We start from the raw sequence: 19,779 nt of genomic DNA, 5'->3' as shown, positions 1-19,779 counted from the left end.
TTGACCTTGCTATGCCTGTCATGGGGTCGTTCGCCTTGGTGCGGGGGCCTGGTAGGAATTTTGCCATCTGGCTGATTGGCTGGTGCCATTTGGTTTTTGCCTACTGCGTAGCAAATCGTCACAACTTGTAAGGTTGGCGGTTAGGCATTGGTTAAATTGGTGCTTGGAGGGGTAAGTGCCTACCCCTCCAAATGATGCGAAAGGGAATTCCGTTAAAGGAATCCAGGGGCTTGCCATACAATTGTCCTTGTCCCCGGAGTCGGACCTGCGGCCGTGCAAGCCCCACAGGAACATGAGGGTGAGAAGTGATGGACTGATTCCCGGCTTCATTTCTCACCCAATACTTGTTTCCCACGCTGGCTTCCGTTGGTGTCCGGAAGGGCCAGCTCTGTCCTTGAGGGCAAGGACAGATAGTCATAACCAATGCCTAAGCAACCACTCACATTTTTGTATTTGAATAAAGTTGTGGCCAAAATTATGCCAAAAACCTTAAACAAAAATTGATGTGTGAAGTGTGAATTTTTTGGTGGGTGGCATTGTGGGACTCAACACGCAACATACATTTCAAAGAAGTAGGTTCTTCCTTGCACCCTCCTGCTTTGTCTTTCTCACTGAACAACGAAACCATCCCGCAAGACAACTATAATGGAATGTATAATGTTCTCATAAATTTCTTCATGCTATTTTAAAGACCATAATTGCTATTTATTTGAGTTAATTTCAAAATTGCTTGAATGCCAGCGTCTGATTATTCTGCTGAGCTTCACACACACACACACACAAATCCTCCTGAAACATATTAGGACAAGATTAATGGGATGAATTTATTCATTTTAGGGAAAAAGAGAGCTCAGAAGAAAAACTATTTCTACCTCTGCAGTATGAAATTTGTCACTAATCATTTTAAACTATGCCCTTTTATGCTTCTTCTGTCTCTTTTAGCTTTCTATGCAGTTCTTTGATGTAACAAAGACAGTTCCAGACAAGATTTCAGTTCCTCTGGAAAAAAAAGTCTTGAGGCCAAATGCAGTGTATTTAAAATTTATACACTCCATAATGCCTTTGTTCTGAACTTGAACATCATGCAAAACTTCTGTTTTCTTTCGCTTTACAACTCTGAGATCATTTGTTTCCCTGGTTTCAGCTTATTATAATGCAACACCGAGTTTAGCTGGTGGTTCCATCATTTAACTACATGCACAGTCATGGCTGACCCTTTCTGATCAATTGCCAATCCATACAGGTTTGACTGATAAAAGAGCCAATTAGATTTAAGCAAATTAAGGGACATCACCAATGTCAACCACTTATTAAACCAAATGCCAAATTCCATGCATACAAAACACTAATGCACCAAGTCCCATTAAGAGTTGAATTCTTAACCCCATTAGTAACTCAAGACCTCTACAGGGGAAGGGTCACAACAAAGTTTCATATTTATGGATTCACATTGGATCTTGTTTTTATTTTATTTTTTATATTATTTTCTAAAAACTCTTGAACCAGCACTGAAAGAATGAGGATAGTTGATAAAAATGTAACCCCATCTTAAAGAGATGTTTTTAAAAATGACTCTAAACACTATTATCAGTTATTTAAAATATTACTATGCAATAATCTTCAAAATATGTCTCTCTTGCTATGTTAAAACTTTAAAGAATATTACATAGCAATCTTTTATATAACCGAACTAATCCAGAGTCTAAAAATGCTACACTTTTTAACAGCTGTATTTTCTTGTCACGTACAAATAATTTTCATTAACCTTCTATATTTTAAGTGCAGGTCTTTATACAATTGATTTTTATCCAAGATTTTATTTTAAAAAATAACAACATTTAAAAGTATCATATTGCTGTTTTTGTTTGTTTCTACTATTGCAAATAGAAAAACTCACACTTTGCACAAAATTTACTACTAGCCAAGAATTGTTATTGTTCATATCAACAAATTACATTTCCTTTTGGTGAACTTACATTAATTAACAAATCAATACAGTTTTATGCTGAGAGTACATTTGGGATAATAATTTCTCTTGATTAGATTACACAGGTAAATCATTTGTTCTTTCAAACGCCATGTCAAATATGCTATTGTCCAAATCAAGAGATATCCACCAAATATTCAAAACAAGTTCACTCCACGGGAGCCTGCTTCAAATTAAATAAATAAACCAATTTCCCATTTTATCACAGGGAAATGAATGGATTAATCCTAGCAATTAATGCATGCTTTCAGTTCAAACCTTTACATATTTCTCAATTCCCATTCTTCATTAACTGATATGAAACCTTGTGATTTCAACACCTGCCTGAGAACACTGAATACAGCCACAAAATCTGCAAGGGTGGCTGAGTTTTTATCAATAGTATTTCTTAGAGTGGTGAATGGTACTATTTAGTGGGAAGAAACGCCAATGAAAATACTCATTATTACATATTTTTACATGGCTGTCTATTTGTATATATTTTAAAATTTACTATATGGCTGTTTTATGATGGCCTATATTTGCAATGCCTAATAAACATTTGGCGAGGTAAGTACAGCCACAAAAGGTAGTTTCTTTTGGAAAAGAATATACACATCCCCCTGTTTTGTAGCCTACAGTTCTACACATGCCCTTCAATTAAGTGAACATTTTTTGGGGGGGGGGATGGTAATTGATTGTTACAGTTCTGCTTCTGCCCTTTAAGGGAATGGCAGGGGCGAGTGGCAGAAAGCAGGAGTAAACTGCAGAATACCAATCTACACCAAAGTTAGCCAGAATATAGAAACAATCTGGTAAGCAGCCATCTCATGCAAATAAATGTATTTCCTACATTTCACACTTCTGGTGTAAAGGTTGTGTTTTGTGAGAAAAACAAAGAGTTAAGATAAAGAAAGGATCATTACCTCCCTAACACACTTTCAAGAGCTGTTGTAGAGGAAGATTGAATGAATCAAAGGCAGAACAGTCATTTGAAATAACTGGAGGAAATATACACTAAAGGAATGTGTTAGGTCCCTGTATTCATCACTGCAACTACAAGGGTCAGGAATATCAGCCACAGAAGTCACCACACTTGGCCACCAAAGAAGAATTCTGGATGACCCAACGGCTGCAAATGATATTGTAATCACTACATATTGATTCAGTAAGCAAAGTCCACAATGTAACACTATGAACCGTGTTCTTGTGCTTTTTGGCACCCCTCACCCTATAAATCAAGTAAACATCCTGGTTAGGTGTGCCAATTCCTGGCTGGTGGCGTTATGCAATGCCATTGGTTTGGGAACAGAGCTAAAAGGATCAGCTAAAAGGATAAGCCTGCGTGAAGAATGCTTGTCTTTCAAAAAGAGAACCAGCACATACCCAACCGCCCTCCAAAGCTGGACTTTTAAGCCAAAGTCTTCAGCTCACCTTCAGTTAAGCTTGCAAATCTGATAAATTCCTCTTACCAACTGGTTGCGACAGAGTGCTGCAGTTTACTGTTTCATTTTAAAATGTGGCATTAGGGCCTACAGTGTTAATGCACTCAAACAAAATTATTATAATAAAACATAATGGCAAGGTAAATATGGATTATAGAATGTCCTATATATCAGTGCTTTTCTCATATGTGCTGGTTCATTTATTATTCATTTCAGTACGAATCACAGTCCACTGGACAACGGGATGGGAAATTTCTTTAATAACTTCCAGTGCTAATTTAATTCTACTTAAACACACATAGTCTAGTGAATGCCACATGCTTTTCAGCATGATTTTATGTGTAAATCAGGATAATATGTTTTCAGATCATTAAGTAAAAGGAAGCATGAACTAAAACCTATTTAATCAATGAGGTATTGCTTTTAAAGTACCACAAGGTCATAAAAAAGATCATTTCAAAGCTATACGTTTCCTAATTGTAATCAACAACAATCAAATGATGAAAGAAGCTATATCATAATTCCTAGAATAAGTTGGCATAAATATTAAATATATGCCCATCTTTAAAGATGCTCTGCTTTTTTCTTTTGTGAGTCTCTCTCTCTCTCTGTCATAAGCACCACTACCCTCTCATTCACAGCCACACACACACACACACACACCTAGCTTATACTGCAAACATCATTCTGGAGCAAGGAAGGGAAGTAGGTTGGGTCGGCAGAGGTTTGGGCTGCTAGCAGCTGACCAAGAAACTTTAAAAACAAAACAAAACAAAACACAGCCCCACCCATATTGGGAGAGGTCTGCTGTGCAAAGGGTGGTTTGTGTCTGCTTGCAGCGTGGGTTGGATGGCGCCTGAAACAGTTTCCCATGTTTCCAGAAAGATTGGTGACTGCCTACCTAAACAGACGGATGGAAATAAAGGCCGCTCTGTACTACACATTTAAAGCAGTTGCATATCACTTCATGGCTACCCTCAAATGATCCTGGGAAGTATAGTTTGTTGATGGCACTGAGGGTTGTTAGCAGGCTCCCATTCCCCTCACAGAGCTGCAAGCCCCACAGTCAATCTCTCTTCCCAAGGAACTGTTAGGTCTGTGAAGAGAATAAAGGTAAAAGGTAAAGGGACCCCTGACCATTAGGTCCAGTCGTGGCTGACTCTGGGGTCGTGGCGCTTATCTCGCTCTATAGGCTGAGGGAGCCGGCGTACAGCTTCTGGGTCATGGGGCCAGTATGACTAAGCCGCTTCTGGCGAACCAGAGCAGCACACAGAAACGTCATTTACCTTCCCGCCGGAGCAGTACCTATTTATCTACTTGAACTTTGATGCGCTTTCGGACTGCTAGGTTGGCAGGAGCAGGGACCAAGAAACGGGAGCTCACCCCATCTCAGGGATTCGAACCGCCGACCTACTGATCGGCAAGTCCTAGGCTCTGGGGTTTAACCCACGGCGCCACCCGCGTCCCTGTGAAGAGAATAGGTGTCTCCAAACAGCTCTCAGCACTCTTAACAAACTACATTTCCCAGGATTCTTTGGGGGAAGCCAAGACTGTTTATAAAGTGGTCTGATACTGCTTTAAATGTATAGTGCATATTGGGGCGAAGAGGGCAGTGACAGCACAACTGTGGAGAATATTTCATCATACTTACCCGAAGGAGGTGTGGCGGTCATCACAGGATCACTCATCACATAGCCTTGGCTATTAGAAGCATTCACCTGAACTGTGTAGTTTGAAAACGGAATTAGTCCTCCAATGGGCACCCAGATATTTGCTTCTTTGCTGGTATGCAAACTTTTTGTCCCATTTAAAATAGTATAATTGCCATTAGCTGGAAGAGAAAGAAAGAAAAAGCTAAAACTTTCTCTGGCTGCTAAAGCTCATCCATGTAAAAAAACAAACAAACATAAATTGTTACAATATTTCTCAGTAATAATCACATGATCATTAACAGACAGCTGTAAGTCATAAAGCACAATTGTCATAGCAGACAGGGCTAGAAAAGCGAAAACCATAAAGTGGGTGTGTTACTGGCCGAAAATCGCAGTATCAAGAGTCTGTAGAAGGGGGTGGGTTTAATCACCTAGGTGAGAGGGTGTTTGAGAGAGTGGAAATGAGGGGATTTTTTTGGTGCTTTCTGCTATTACTGGGTTGTTCTTATTCAGCAGACCTAATTTATTGTGCCTGGTTGTTGATTATTTTATTTACTCATACACACCCAGGAGCAACTCTCAACACCTTCCACATGCACTACATCAGGAAGATTTTGGGCATCACATCTCAAACAAAGATGTGTTCTCCAAAGCCCACATGTTCCCAGCTTGTTTGTAGACTCCTGTCTATGCTGACTTGGTAATGTCCACAGAATGGAAGATGGCAGGATCCCTAAGGACGTACTCTACATGGAGCTGGCTTCAAACACCAGACCCATTGGCATATCAACTCTGCATTGCAAAGGTGTCTGCAAACATGGCATGAAGGCCATGAACATTAACCCTGCCATATGGGAATCCATTGAAGGTGACTACAGGGCCTGTTGACAATCATTCAGGTTGTGTATCCACAGCAGTGACCAGAGGAGGAATGACTGCTGGGAGCAGCACAAAGAAACAACGCCATAGTACACCTGCATCAGCACAACTGGTTGCCTTCATCTGCCCCAACTGCAACTGAACATGTCTCTTCCATATTGCTCTCTACAACCACATCAGGAACTATAACTCTCCTACAATTTGACTTCACTTGAGGTGCACTCTTCCACTGTCTTGCAAGACAGATGGATGCCAGTAACAATTTTCATGTATTATATTCCCTTGCATTATAATTTTTTTTTAAAAGGAGCAACATTTTATCCCATTTACAGATTACAAATGCAATGAATCATTCACACAATCATTTTTCCCACTTGCAAGTGTTATTTTCCACTGTATGTTCAGTATATAAGATCCACTTTCAGCTACACAACAAATATTAGTATTTTTGTTTTAAAATGCTTACGATAAAAAGCTATCAGCAAAGCAACACTTTGTTCTGATGCCTAGATAACAACAGTAATACACAGTAATTATATAATTAGTTGTAACATTAAGCTCTAGTTATAGCAGAATGATTACTTGGTAATTATGAGAAGTATATAATTACTCAATAATTATGAGAAGTATGTAATTACATAACCATTTTATTCAGCTCCCCCCAAAAATGAACTTGCACATTTATAATGAGTTAGGCAAAGCAGGAGTTCAAATTGCTCAGTGCTTCAAATTCCAACTGAGGAGCCAGTGACAGATCTCCTAACATGAATTATGTACAGAACAAAGGTTTCTTATCCAAACAATTTGCAGTACTGGCAACTAAAATATTAGGAAAATCTTATTCTCTCTCTCTCACACCCCCTTTTCTTTAAGAATGTAGGTCCTCAAATTACTCATGCTGGCAGTGACACACAGTGTGCAGCTTTGCCACTTTTCACTGCATAAACTTGACTTTCAGTGGGCTGGAAAATGCAGCCACATTGGTTCAGCCTGAAAGAAAGTGCGACACTGATAAGCATTTCATATCATTTGATGGCATTCCTGACTAGTTTGCCTCAGCTTGGATCCTATTTGTGAGTATAAGTGGGTAGTGCATTCCTCTTTCCATTTTTCATATGTGTCCTTCTTCGCACCTGACTCGCAATTCTAAACACAGTGGTTTGACAACAAGAACGTGCCTCATGCCTATATTAGCAATAGCCTGGGATACTGGGAAGTTTCAAGGCAATTGTTCTTCCTCCTGTATGGTTTGCACTGAGGCAACTATTTATCCTATTTGTTTCAGCCTTTCCCTTTCCTGACAGGATCCTTAACCAGGATGTTTTCATCAACCCCTTACTGTCAACTCCATTCAGTAAGGATATGTCCGCAAAGGAAGCTTCTAGAACCAGCCTTTCCTCAAGGAGAGCCAGCAGAAAGTTGTTCAGTAAGCAGGCAATCCTGGTTTTGGGACTAAGCCATACAACCATCTCTCCCTAACAGCAGCCACTGCTTCAAAAAACAGTTAACCCGGATGACTTTTAAAGGAAAACCATGGAAGAATAAGCTTGTCAGTGGCTACTAGTCATGATTGATATATGCTGCCTCCAAATTTACAGGAAGTGGTTGTTGGTGAAGAACAGCTAGAGAAGGCTACTGACCTCATGTCCTGCTTGTGGACTTCCCAAGAGATATCTGATTAGCCATGGGTGGAACAGGAAGCTGGACTTTGGTCTGATCCAGCAAAGTTATTTTTATGGATACAGTGGTATATCAAAAGCCAATCCAGAACAAATGCATAGCGGGAATACAGAAAAGGCTTCTCTTCTACACAGTGGCAGAGGAAGGGTGTCCGGTAGGGGTGGTCCGCCCTGGGTGTCATCCCTGAGGGGGGGTGACATCGCTGTGCCTCCCCCAGGGATACTCGCCACGGGCGGCAGCTCCCTGGGACACTCGACGTGGGCAGCTTAAAAAAGTCACTAAAGGAAGCAGTACTGAGTGAAGCCAAACAACTCAGGCCCATTTTGGAATTCCAAATACGACCAATACAATGGTACCTCGGGTTAAGTACTTAATTCGTTCTGGAGGTCCATACTTAACCTGAAACTGTTCTTAACCTGAAGCACCACTTTAGCTAATGGGGCCTCCTGCTGCTGCCGTGCCGCCGGAACGCGATTTCTGTTTTCATCCTGAAGCAAAGTTCTTAATTTGAAGCACTATTTCTGGGTTAGCGGAGTCTGTAACCTGAAGCGTATGTAACCTGAAGCATATGTAACCCAAGGTACCACTGTATTTAGCTGCTATTAAATATTACAGCACTGAGATTACAATAAGGCTTTTTTCCCCTTAAAGTAAATGAAAAGTGGACTTCAAAATCCTTTCATTGAAAAAATTGAAAAAATGACCCATAAATTAAGACTTATTTACTTTTCCTTCTCATGGCTTCTTCAAACGTGCTCCTCTACAAGCACAATGAATAGAGTGGGGCGGAGGAGGTATATGATATTATCCTTTGTGCTCCATTTTTATTGCAGAAAGTGCCCCTGTGTGTACATATTAAAAGAGGAGGTGGGTGGGTATTTGTAGCCTCATTCTAAATGTTTGTGTGTCATCAAATAGAATCTTAGGCTGAGGGTTTAGGGCAACAGACCAGTACAATAATAAGGGGTGTGTGTTAAAATTATGGACAACCTTTTAGGGTCCCTATGCGAAAAATACAGTTGGAAAGAAATGCCAGGACCCAAAGGTAACCCTCCTTGATCTTCCACCATCTTTTGTTAATTATATCATCATTGTAGCACTCCAAGAAATTCACACAGAGCAAAAGTTCCATGCAACCTAAGTGAGGTTTTCCTTTGAAGCAGAGACCCATGGGATCTGATCTTTTGGGTTGACTGCTCTCTTTGGCAGCCTGGGCCAGCCCCCCATTGTGTTCACTAAGATCAGTTTGTGTAAGTAGCACTAATAAACTGACAAGGAAATGCCATGGAGAGCAATGAAGTGGGAAGATGAAGGCAGCTTTCTGTTCCTTATACTGCCTACAACCTGTAGATCATGCAACCTTTTTTTATTAAAAAAAAAATAGTAATAATACTTTTATCTCATAGACTCACAATGCCTGCTGAGAAGAGGAGGGTGAAAAATAAATGACCCTTTGACTCAAGTGTATTTAGGGGCTTGTTCAATACAAGGAGGTTCACAAAGGAGATGTATTATAGTCCAGAAAAGTCTGCAGGCTATCGTATCCCCCGCTGCGTGAGCAAAGGTGGGAAATGCACAAACCAGAGATATGGAAAAGCTCATTTAGAAAACAGCCCACACCACTCTGCTGTTTCTAACTATGAGTCAAGCACAATTTTATGTGCCTTGTTAGAAGCAAAAATAACAAACTTGTACCGAGTAGCAATCGGTGGATGGAAGTTGGGTGAAAAAGGATCAATAGAGGTTAAATGTAATAAATGAGATTAAAAATATTTTCCATACACAGAGATAACACAGAAACGACTGCTTTTTAGAGATAAAAAATAATGCCAATGATGACGGAATGGCTATAAAGATTTGCAAAAACTTCTTACAAAACAAGCTGGAATTTATTTTGTTCTTATTTATGATTCATAAATTCATGATGGTGGCAGCATTTTCCCAAGCTCTTGATTGGCTTGGAGCAATTATCCAAATCCCCTACCTCTGGGAAACTCAGGAGGTTTACAACCCAATTTGCTGCCCAGCAATCTCCCTGCCTGAGCTGACGGATGCTGAGGACTCCCACACTGCTGGTTCTGGGGGACTTCAATACCTTATTCACCGGGAGGTCACACTCTGGACCTTGTTTTCTCAACTGGGCAGGAAGAGGGTGATCTGAAAGTGGATGATATTGACACCAGAACCTTGTCATGGCCAGATCACTTCCTGTTGAGGTTTATGCTTTCAGCACCTTTCCCCCTCCGTAGAGGCAGGGGACCTTTCAGGATGGTCTCCCCCTTGAGGCTGATGGATCCGGTGGGCTTCCAGATGGCTCTGGGGGATTTTCCAGCTGGTATGACTGGTGCTCCTGTCAAAGCCCTGGCCAACCTCTTGAATATCCAAATGGCTCAGGCCATTGACAGAATCACCCCAAGTGCCCTCTCCGCTTGGCTCTTTGGGATACTCCAGAGCTTAGGACAAGGAAACAAGCTATGAGACAGCTAAAATGAGAGTAGAGGAAAACTCTAGTCAAATGCAATTGAACACTACTGATAGCTCATCATTGAACCTACCTGGTGGCAGTGAAGGCAGCAAAGATGGTCTACAATACATTGCTGCCTCCATTGCATCCTCATTGTGTCAAGTGGCAGAGCATCTCTGGGTAGTGAGAAATCACTTACAGTCTGGGCTGAAGGAGGTGGTAGAGCCAATGGGAGCTCACTGTGGCTTGTTTTCATCCACTGGAATCTTTACTCCACTGTTACAGCAGATAAAGGTCAAGGGGTGTCCAGAGCACTGTCTAGTCCTGTTGTGTTGGATGAGTTTCAGTTAGTAAGAACTGAGGATGTGGATAAGATGCTTGGATTGGTCAGGGTGAACACTTGAACTCTGGACCCTTGCTGCTCTTGGGTGATTAAAAACTAGCAGGGAGGGGACAGCTGGCTTGGCCAGGGAGGTGATTAATGCTTCTTTGTGAGAGGGGGTGGTTCCTGCCAGCTTGAAGGAGGCAGTCTTACATGCTGAACTGTTGTTTTGCATTGGACTGAATGAGAGCCAACAAACTGAAGTTGAATCCAGATAAGTCTGAAGCACTTTTAAGGGGTGGTTTCCTAGACTGGATGGATGGATGGAAGGAAGGTTGCTTCCTCTTGATGGGGGTCACACCTCCTCTGAAGGAGCATGTACATAGCTTGGGGGTTCTTCTGGAACTTTTACTGTTGCTTGAGGCTCAGGTGGCCTAAGTGATGTGGAGAGCCTTCCATCAGCTTGGGCTGGTGGTCCAACTGCTCCCCTATCTGGACAGGGATAACCTAAATTCTGTTGTCTATGCTCTGGTAACCTCTAGGTTGGATTACTGCCTCTGAATACAGTTTGGAAACTTCAGCTGGTACAGAAGCCGGCAGCCAGGCTGCTCACCAGGGCAAAACGGTTTAAGCATATAATGCCATTCCTAGACTGACTGCACTGGCTGTGAATTATTTTCTGTGCCTAATTCAGAGTGCTGGTTTTGGCCTATAAAGCCTATGACTCAGGACTGCCATACCTAAAATACCCACCTCTTCTCATATGAACTGACGTGGATCCTGCAATCAAAATCTGAGGTTCATCTTTGTGTACATCCTCCACAAAAGGTCTGGAGGGTGTGAACATGAGAACAACACTTTTCTGTGGCGGCTTCCTGTTTCTGGAATGCAATCCCTAGGGAGGCTTGCCTGGAAACTTCATTACATATTTTTAGGTGCCATGCAAAAACATTTCTCTATAACCAGGTCTTTGGCTGATTGACATTCGATGGCATTTGTGCTTGTGAGAGGTGGATTACTGGTTTGGTTTTGATTTTGGGGTTTTGCACATTTTGTGGTCTCCTTTTGTATCTTTATGTGAACTTCCCTGTGAACTTCGGATGAAGGGCAGCATACAAATTAAATAAATAGATCGATTTCAAGCTAATTTCACAATTTCTTTGGAAAACCTGCCCACCTTTAGTAGAGAAGGGAATCTCATGTCTTGTAGAGAGGTGCCTCTTACTATTGCCATTTTATCCTGCTAGTTTCTATATAAAATGATATGCATAGATTAAAAATATCTATCTGACAATCTATCTGGGTGAAAACTGAGGTAATAAAGTGTGCTATTATGGGCACATACTATAAGCTTCACCCAATGCTCCTATTGATGAATGAGCATGCAAATGTAAGGGAATTGTTCGAAAGAGGTTCTAAAGCATGTTTTTTTCTTTAATATTCATGTAAATAGGTGCATAAAACTCTAGTGGATTGCTGGTGCATGAATTACTGCTGTCCTGGGTCCATCATCCTATGGGGTTCACTAGACTGAAATAACATAAATGGGCATCCTTTCCCATTCTTCTTATAATCATTGTCACAAGAATTTTAATGCCTCATATATTCCCGTAATTTTTTTTTCCCTGTGAGCTGTACTGTTTTGACCTTTTCAATATTCTGTAATTTGACTGGCTGGCCATTTCAAGTTCTCTCCTTTTTACAGCCTTATTAACTTGTGGGAAAGAGGTGAAATGGACAGCCAATCAGAATACATAATATTGCAAAGGTCACAGTAGTGCAGTATAGCACCAAGCAGACATGGAATACTATCTGGTAGGCATTAGCATTCCAATTTCTTATTCATGTTACAAAGATTGTAACAGGAATAGAAAATGGCACAACATCAAGCCATTCATGGCAAAGACTGTAATAGAAAAGGAAATAGAATAAACTAAATTCGTTCTTTTTTGCATTCAGAAAGAGGAGTTCTCTTTATCCCATACTTCACCTCGCTGAATGAATGTATACGTGAAGAAGCAATAGTATTGAATGGCAATATCCACTCTGATTCACTGAATTTACAGCAGTCATTTTGTGTTGCTAATCCAATCATTTTAACAGTTCAGAGTCCCCTTGCCAAGTAACAAAATTGCTCATGGTCATGTACAAAGAACACATCAACCTTAAAAACATTAAAGCCTATTTTAAAACACTAATTCAAAGCAACAAGAAAGGCAGCATAATAGAAAAATAACACATCTGGAAATAACCGAGAAGTGATAGATGCAGAAAGCACACCGGAAGGTGACTAGGTATAACTCTCTGGTTAGGAATTTGAGACTAGGTGCCTTCAATGAAGCAGGCCTTGCTGTGTATTTCAAGGCCTCATGCTACCTACATAGCATGTAAGCAATTACAGTACAGTCATGGGAAAAGGTAAATACGCTAGTCAGGAAATGTAAATTCAGACAATCCAAGTGCAGGTTAAAGATGCATGCTGGAGGATACCCTATTCCTAGAGTTAATTAGTAACTGGATAAGATTGTAGAGATACTTGCAAGGGGTTTGAGGGTCTACATGTTTGCTCATGAGTAGGTTCAATTCAGCAATGACAGACAAACCTAGACAGCATCTTAAAAAGCAGAGACATCACCTTGCCGACCAAGGTCCATATAGTTAAAGCTATGGTTTTCCCAGTAGTGATGTATGGAAGTGAGAGCTGGACCATAAAGAAGACTGATCACCGAAGAAAATATGCTTTTGAATTATGGTGTTGGAAGAGACTCTTGAGAGTCCCATGGACTGCAAGAAGATCAAACCTATCCATTCTGAAGGAAATCAGCCCTGAGTGCTCATTCGAAGGACAGATCCTGAAGCTGGGGCTCCAGTACTTTGGCCACCTCATGAGAAGAGAAGACTCCCTGGAAAAGACCCTGATGTTGGGCACAAGGAGAAGGGGACGACAGAGGATGAAATGGTTGGACGGTGTTCTCAAAGCTACCAACATGAGTTTGACCAAGCTGCGGGAGGCAGTGGAAGACAGGTGTGCCTGGCGCGCTCTTATCCATGGGGTCACAAAGAGTCGGATACAACTAAACGACTAAACAACAACAACAACAAAGTTCAATTCCTTGTACGATTGTTGAACTGGAACTGCTTCATCTTAACTCATAATTGCTTCCTCCAATTCATCACAATGGCATCACAATGAGCTGAACTTTTCAGTAACAGATCAAACAAAACCTTAGATCTTGCATTTTTCATCACATTCATCTTCCTAATATTCCTGTAAGACAGCCCAATATTGTTCCCACTTTACACATGGGAAAATTAGCTGAGATATATCACTTTACGATTAATTCAGAGGAAGAGCTAAAATTGTCTTACTGATCAACTTCTATTGCAGTGGTTTTCAATAAATCTGAAGGAGTTGCGGGAGAAGTTTTGTAAGGGCCACAAAAAGAAAACAAAGGGGAAAAAATTGTGCACTAAAGTTCTCTGTCTAGCTATTTTTCTATCTTTCTTTCTGTCTATCAGGTAAAACAAAACTCATGTTTGGCAGTACTTTTCTTTTTTATTTGTTTATCAACAAGTAGCCTAATTTGCATGGTTGTTGCAAATTGGATTTTCAGTCAATTACAAGTTTGGGGAAATTGGGCCTCTGCACCATCGAAAACATTTAAAAGTCTAATGTCATTTTTGTTCAGCCTTTGCGCTTTACTTTGTGAATGGTGCTTTCAAATAATTATGAAAACTGGTTTTGAGTTGATGGCTGTTCTTGCAGTTGGATCAGAATTTCAAGCCCTCTAATTATGCTATAAAAGTGAAGGTACATAGCAAGGTGTTTAAAAATTGGTGTAGCCTTAATGCAAAAGAAGTCAGTTATGCCTCTTAAAACATATTCCTGTCCATTACTTTGTGAATTCAACTCTGAGTACTCTTCCCAAGGTCTACACCCTGTAAGTTCCTTTGTTTATATTGTAACAAGAAATCCCCCAAGTCCCAATTCTTTAACAAGTTGTTTAACCAAACACCTCTCCAGGCTGGAAGAATTTAATTGCTTCTCAATGTCATAAGGTAAACAAAATAAGGATCCACGCAGGACATATCTTAATTGAGCAATCAGAACACATGACAGCATTAGATCATTTTCACCACTGTTTTTCTTTGAAGCCAATGAGACCTTAAACCATTTCCAGAAACTACATGGTTTCAGTAAATGTCCAGATTAAACAAAAACAACATATAGAGTCTCCTGTGCCCCTCACTTTTAAAGATATCCTATCCTTTCTATTGTCTTCTGTATATAGTTTTACTCAAAGAACAGTGCATGAATTCAGTTGAAGATTTTTTTCTTTTTCAATATAATCACAGCTAGTGTAGCATAATGTGCTTCAGAAGTAATCTATACACAGAGCCAGAGGCTGCCAAGACACTAACTAAGGAGCCAGATCAAATTCAGGACTCTGAGGTGACTGAAGAACAGGAGACCACTGCGCCCAAGGCTGTTGGACAGGTGTGTCCAGTAAAACCTCCTAGGCTACCAAGCCCTATGGGGCCAGAGCCCAGAACCTCATGGGCACCTTCTACTGAGGAACCAGATGTCACTGGTCAAGCAACACAAGAAGCACACCAGGATCCAACCCTGCCTCCATCCTCCATGAGATCCGGCATTAGACCAGAACATACTGTGATGCTTATGTGAGCGGAGGGTGGGGGACAGTGCTGCAGGCATCTCTAATAGACCACACTAACTGTGGCAGATCAGCTCCTGCTAATCGAGGTGGAAATGGGGGGGAGGCATATGGCTGGTTTTTTTGCTGTACTAGCTCCAGTCCTTGAAAGATCTGCAGATCCGCAAATCCCACAGATCCAAAGTATCTGCCTTCCTGCAATAAAATGGGCTGTTTAGGGCTTTCCAGTGGCTACAACCTTGGGAGATCTGGTGGTGCTGGCTGCCCACCAATTCAGGCAGAGCACATTCCCACCAAAAGTGGTACTCCTCTCTGCTGATGGAGGCTGGTGGGGAGACAACTCTACTGCATGCTAAACCACCCTTCCCAACATCAACTTTGGGGTGGTGGTGGTGAAGATTGCAGCCTATCTTGTATTCAATGTGAATTCAGAGGTTTCAGCTATGGATGTAGGCCTGAGGAATTCAGATCTACAAAAGACTTTCAAACTTCCTCAGGAAGGATGCTGACAACTCCAAATTATGCTGAATTCTTCATGTAACAAAACTGAAAGTATATTAATTATGACTTAATCCAGTTTATGCTATGATGTTGGTCCTCCAGACTACTGTAAACCTTACTGAGTCGAACTTTTGCTTTGGGGAGCTCACCTCAAACAACTTAAGCAACACAGCCAGTCATTAGTGGTGTTATGCAAAAGTTTATAGAATTACGCTTAACATGGAGAAAATGGATAGAGAAAAGTTTTTCTCTGTCTCTCATAGCAGTACAATTTTTTCGGACTGCCAACGAACCTGAATGCTGGAAGGTCCAGGACAGATAAAAAGTACTTCTTCGCACTGTGCACAATTAAACTTTGGAATTTGTTCCCACAGGAGGCAATGATGGCCACCCAAATGGGTGGTTTTGAAGGACAATTGGACACAGTCACTGAGGATAAGGCTATGAGTGACTATTAGTCACAACAGCTAAGCTCTGCCTCCATGGTTAGGGGCAGTAAGACTTCTGAAAAGCAGTTGATGGAATATCAGTTGTTCGAGGAGAGAGTGCTGTTGGGCTCACCACCTCCTGCTTGAAGGTTACCCACAAGGCATCTGGGTGGCCACTGTGCGAACAGGATGCTGGATTAGATGGGTCGCTGGCCTGATGCAGCAAGTTTTCCTTATGTTCTTATTACAGCCAGGTATTAAAAATTTATGCAACTATGCCACACAACTTTCCTAGACTGCAAAGTATCTGTTCAAACCATGGCCCTTTGCATTAAACAGATTCATACTTTTAATAAATTTAATCCCCCAAGAAACCTAAAAACAACAAAATCTGCTTTGTAATATAAATGTTATACAAGTTGTGTTGTATATCCTCCCATACAATAAAAGATTATGAATTGGTGTTCATAATTCATGGTTGTCAATAAGAGTTCTCAATTCTCCAGAGATGCTATGGTAGAGAGACTAGTTAAGCAGCACCGGGGGGGGGGGGGGTCAAATCCACAATCAAATATCTAGATTGATTGTGTCACTTACACTTGTATTGATTCCAATTGGAGAAACTGACCCAGGAGAATAATAAAAATGTGGAATAAAACTGATTTATGATAACAAAATAAATCCTTTTGTGAGCAGTAATGAACCGATTCCCTTTAACATGGTCAGTCACAAACCATTTAAAAATATAAATTTTCTTTTGGAAGAGTGAAGTAGTGAAAAGAAACCATTTTATAAAAAGTCATATAATAAATACAGATATTGTCAACAAAATACCATTAGTGTCAAAGTGTACTCCTCCACAAAGAATGGAAGTTATATTCAACACGATCCTGACATTGCTAGCTGAAATTTGAACAACTTCATATATGAAGGGCTTCTGCATAAAAGGAATCTAAAGACAAATGCTGGCCAGTAGGATAAAATGCTGAAATCTGTGAGGCCAGGTTCAATATAAAATACAAATGTAGCTGCTACCTCTATGTAAGGAATAAATTAGTAATAATAGTGACCTATTGGTGTGGCTCACATGCTACGCTAAACTGTGGTTTAGTGCTATGTAGGTGCTATGGTCTAAACCACTGAGCCTCTTGGGCTTGCCGATCAGAAAGTCGTAGGTTCAAATCCCCACAACAGGGTGAGCTCCCATTGCTCTGTCCCAGCTCCTGCCAACCTAGCAGTTCGAAAGCACACCAGTGCAAGTAGATAAATAGGTACCAATGCGGCAGGAAGGTAAACGCTCTGGTTTCTGTCACAGGGTTCCATTGTGCCAGAAGCGGTTTAGTCATGCTGGACACGACCCAGAAAGCTGACTGTGGACAAAAGCGAGATGAGCGCCGCACCCCATAGTCGCCTTTGACTGGACTTAACCTTCCAGGGGTCCTTTACCTTTACCTAGATAAGTCTGAATAAGCCCAAGGGGAGCAGTGAACTTATGCAATCTTCCCTCCTCCTCCATTGTGACTAGGAGGGGGACTTCTGACCAATTAAGTTTCATTTTTTAAAAAATCTCAGTGTTGTGCTTGAACCAGGGATCCTGATTTGAAACAAACTAATCAGTTTCATAATAAGTTAACTTCCAACCATAGGTCCTATTGATTTTTTGATGCCAATGCAGGCACTGATGACAAATTTTGATTTGTAGTTTGTGATTCAGTTATAATTTTCATAGGGAAGCCAATGTGGGAGGGGAGTTACATGTCCCAATATCCCCCAAAACTACAAAAACATAAGCAATTTTAAAGCATGGGAAGGAATTGCCAAAAAATTAATAATTTATGGACAAAATATTTGCAGACAATAATATATAAAGTGAGAAATCCTTTCTTCCTCCACTATTCTGGACAAATTTCCTGCACAGCCTTTTCATGCAGTTCCTAGGCTAAGCACCATTGTTTCAGACAGTCCCTCTTTCTACCATATTGAGGATCCATGCACACTATCTTCTTAATTTAATACTAATTATATTTATCACTTACATAGAACATTGTAATACACTAACTAATTAGTCCTCACCACTCCTGGGATATAAAGTATTATTATTCTTCTTGAATAAAGATACAGAAAATTACAGAAAGGTTAAATGAACTGCCCAGGTCACAGAGTAAATCAGTAGCAGGTTGGAAATAGTCAGCCTCTTGGTATCACATTTATTTAATAAAAGTCTTGAAACAATGGAAGTGTTATTCCACATGTTATATGTGTGAGCCCCCCTTCTTGACATACTAGTAGATTTTTTTTTAAAAAAAAAATGTTACCCCAGAGGTCATCACATAAACATAAAACATTCCACCTGCAGCCTGAAATTATTCAGTTCAGGAAAAGTTTCATAATTATGATAATAAATTGGCCCTGTGTTTTGCCATCCACTTCAGTCACTGACTTCAGAACCAATGTGCACAGAATATAACACAGGGAACTTTAAAAAATTATTATTAGACATATTATATTATATTATATTATATTATATTATATTATATTATATTATATTATATTATATTATATTATATTATATTATAAATTAGTGATTTTTTTAAAAAAAATGACTTCCTTTCAAAAATAAAGGTAAAGAACTTCCCTTGAAAGCAGAGAGACACCAATATCCATGTGTTAGCCAGCTGCACTAGCTTCCTGCAATTCAATTAAAGCTCAGGGGAAGACAAGATGAAATAACTAGTCCCGTGGGTCTTTTGCAGATTAGGAAGCATGGGAGAAATGTTGAACGGAAAGAAAAACACATGGAACCATTTGCCAACATGAAACAGTAATGTAAGAGAACCCCAGAGGATGAAAAAGGGCAGTGGGGGAGGTTAGCACAGTACCCTGCCACTATGCCCACATGGCACTAACCTTCCTCCATTTCACCTCTTTTGGTAAGCAGCTTAAAGTAAAATGGGAAGCACTCTACGTTTATATACTGATGTGGGGAAGCTTACCCTAACCAACTTCTCAACTGTGATTGTTTGCTTCCACTTTGCAGTGAAACAGAAATGAGCCTACACATCAGGTCTTTAACAAATATATGCCTTAGTTGAACTCAGTACCTTTATTTCTGAAGGATTAAAGACTATTAATGCTGTACAAGTTCTCTCTAGAATTTGTACTGAAGCTGTAAGTGGGAAGCAAGATATGAAACAGCCTGGCAAATGATCTAAAGTATCCTGCTTGGTCTTCAGTTCAGTTTTACTAATCACATACATGTGAACGGAAAATCCAGCAGAGCTTCTGGTTTCAGCTTTCTCAGTGCCAAATATTTAAGCAACAAGGATAAAGAGTTCAGCTCAGGATAAAGCTAAATGCCAAAGTTAAGGATGATGTTTACTCAGTGTGCAAACTTGTATTCTGCTCCAGATGATTAAAAATTCTTGTGCCTAACCAATGAAAGCATATGTATTCAGTACTCTGGACAGAGACAACATATCTTTCATCCCTTTTAATTTATTAGTACGTGTGTGCATCCATGTATGTTTATATATATACTATACTTCTACCAAATAAATGACTAAACTACACATTATATCTATTCAATGGCTGGGCCAATTTGCTACATTCCATGGTTATCTTCCTGGTGAAAATATTAGAAATATTCAGGCAGAGACACCTGTCTTTTCATGTGAAGCCTCATCTATAAAACCCTCACAGTTTAATATCTATATACTGTATAGATCATGTTTCACAAAACAATAACAAAAAATGTCACCGTCAAAAC

At 40.3% G+C, this 19,779-nt stretch overlaps 1 protein-coding gene across 7 annotated transcripts in view; it reads right to left on the bottom strand.

The window, feature by feature from the left end:
• The window catches only part of USH2A (usherin), a gene marked incomplete at its 5' end in the record, with an annotated part of 433,145 nt that overhangs the window by 186,981 nt on the left and 226,385 nt on the right, over positions 1–19,779 (bottom strand). For all 7 annotated transcript variants that reach the window (XR_014562720.1, XM_083732918.1, XM_083732919.1 and 4 more), the window contains one exon: positions 5,063–5,242. Coding sequence is in view for 6 of the 7 variants with exons in the window: in XM_083732918.1 (XP_083589044.1) it covers positions 5,063–5,242 (180 nt within the window). The remainder of the gene's footprint in view (positions 1–5,062; positions 5,243–19,779) is intronic.

Source organism: Podarcis gaigeae (genome assembly GCF_964106915.1).
Source record: "Podarcis gaigeae genome assembly, chromosome: 3".
NCBI lineage: Eukaryota > Metazoa > Chordata > Lepidosauria > Squamata > Lacertidae > Podarcis > Podarcis gaigeae.
Note: the sequence above shows the minus strand (reverse complement) of the source record. Positions and strands in the feature narration are given on the sequence as shown.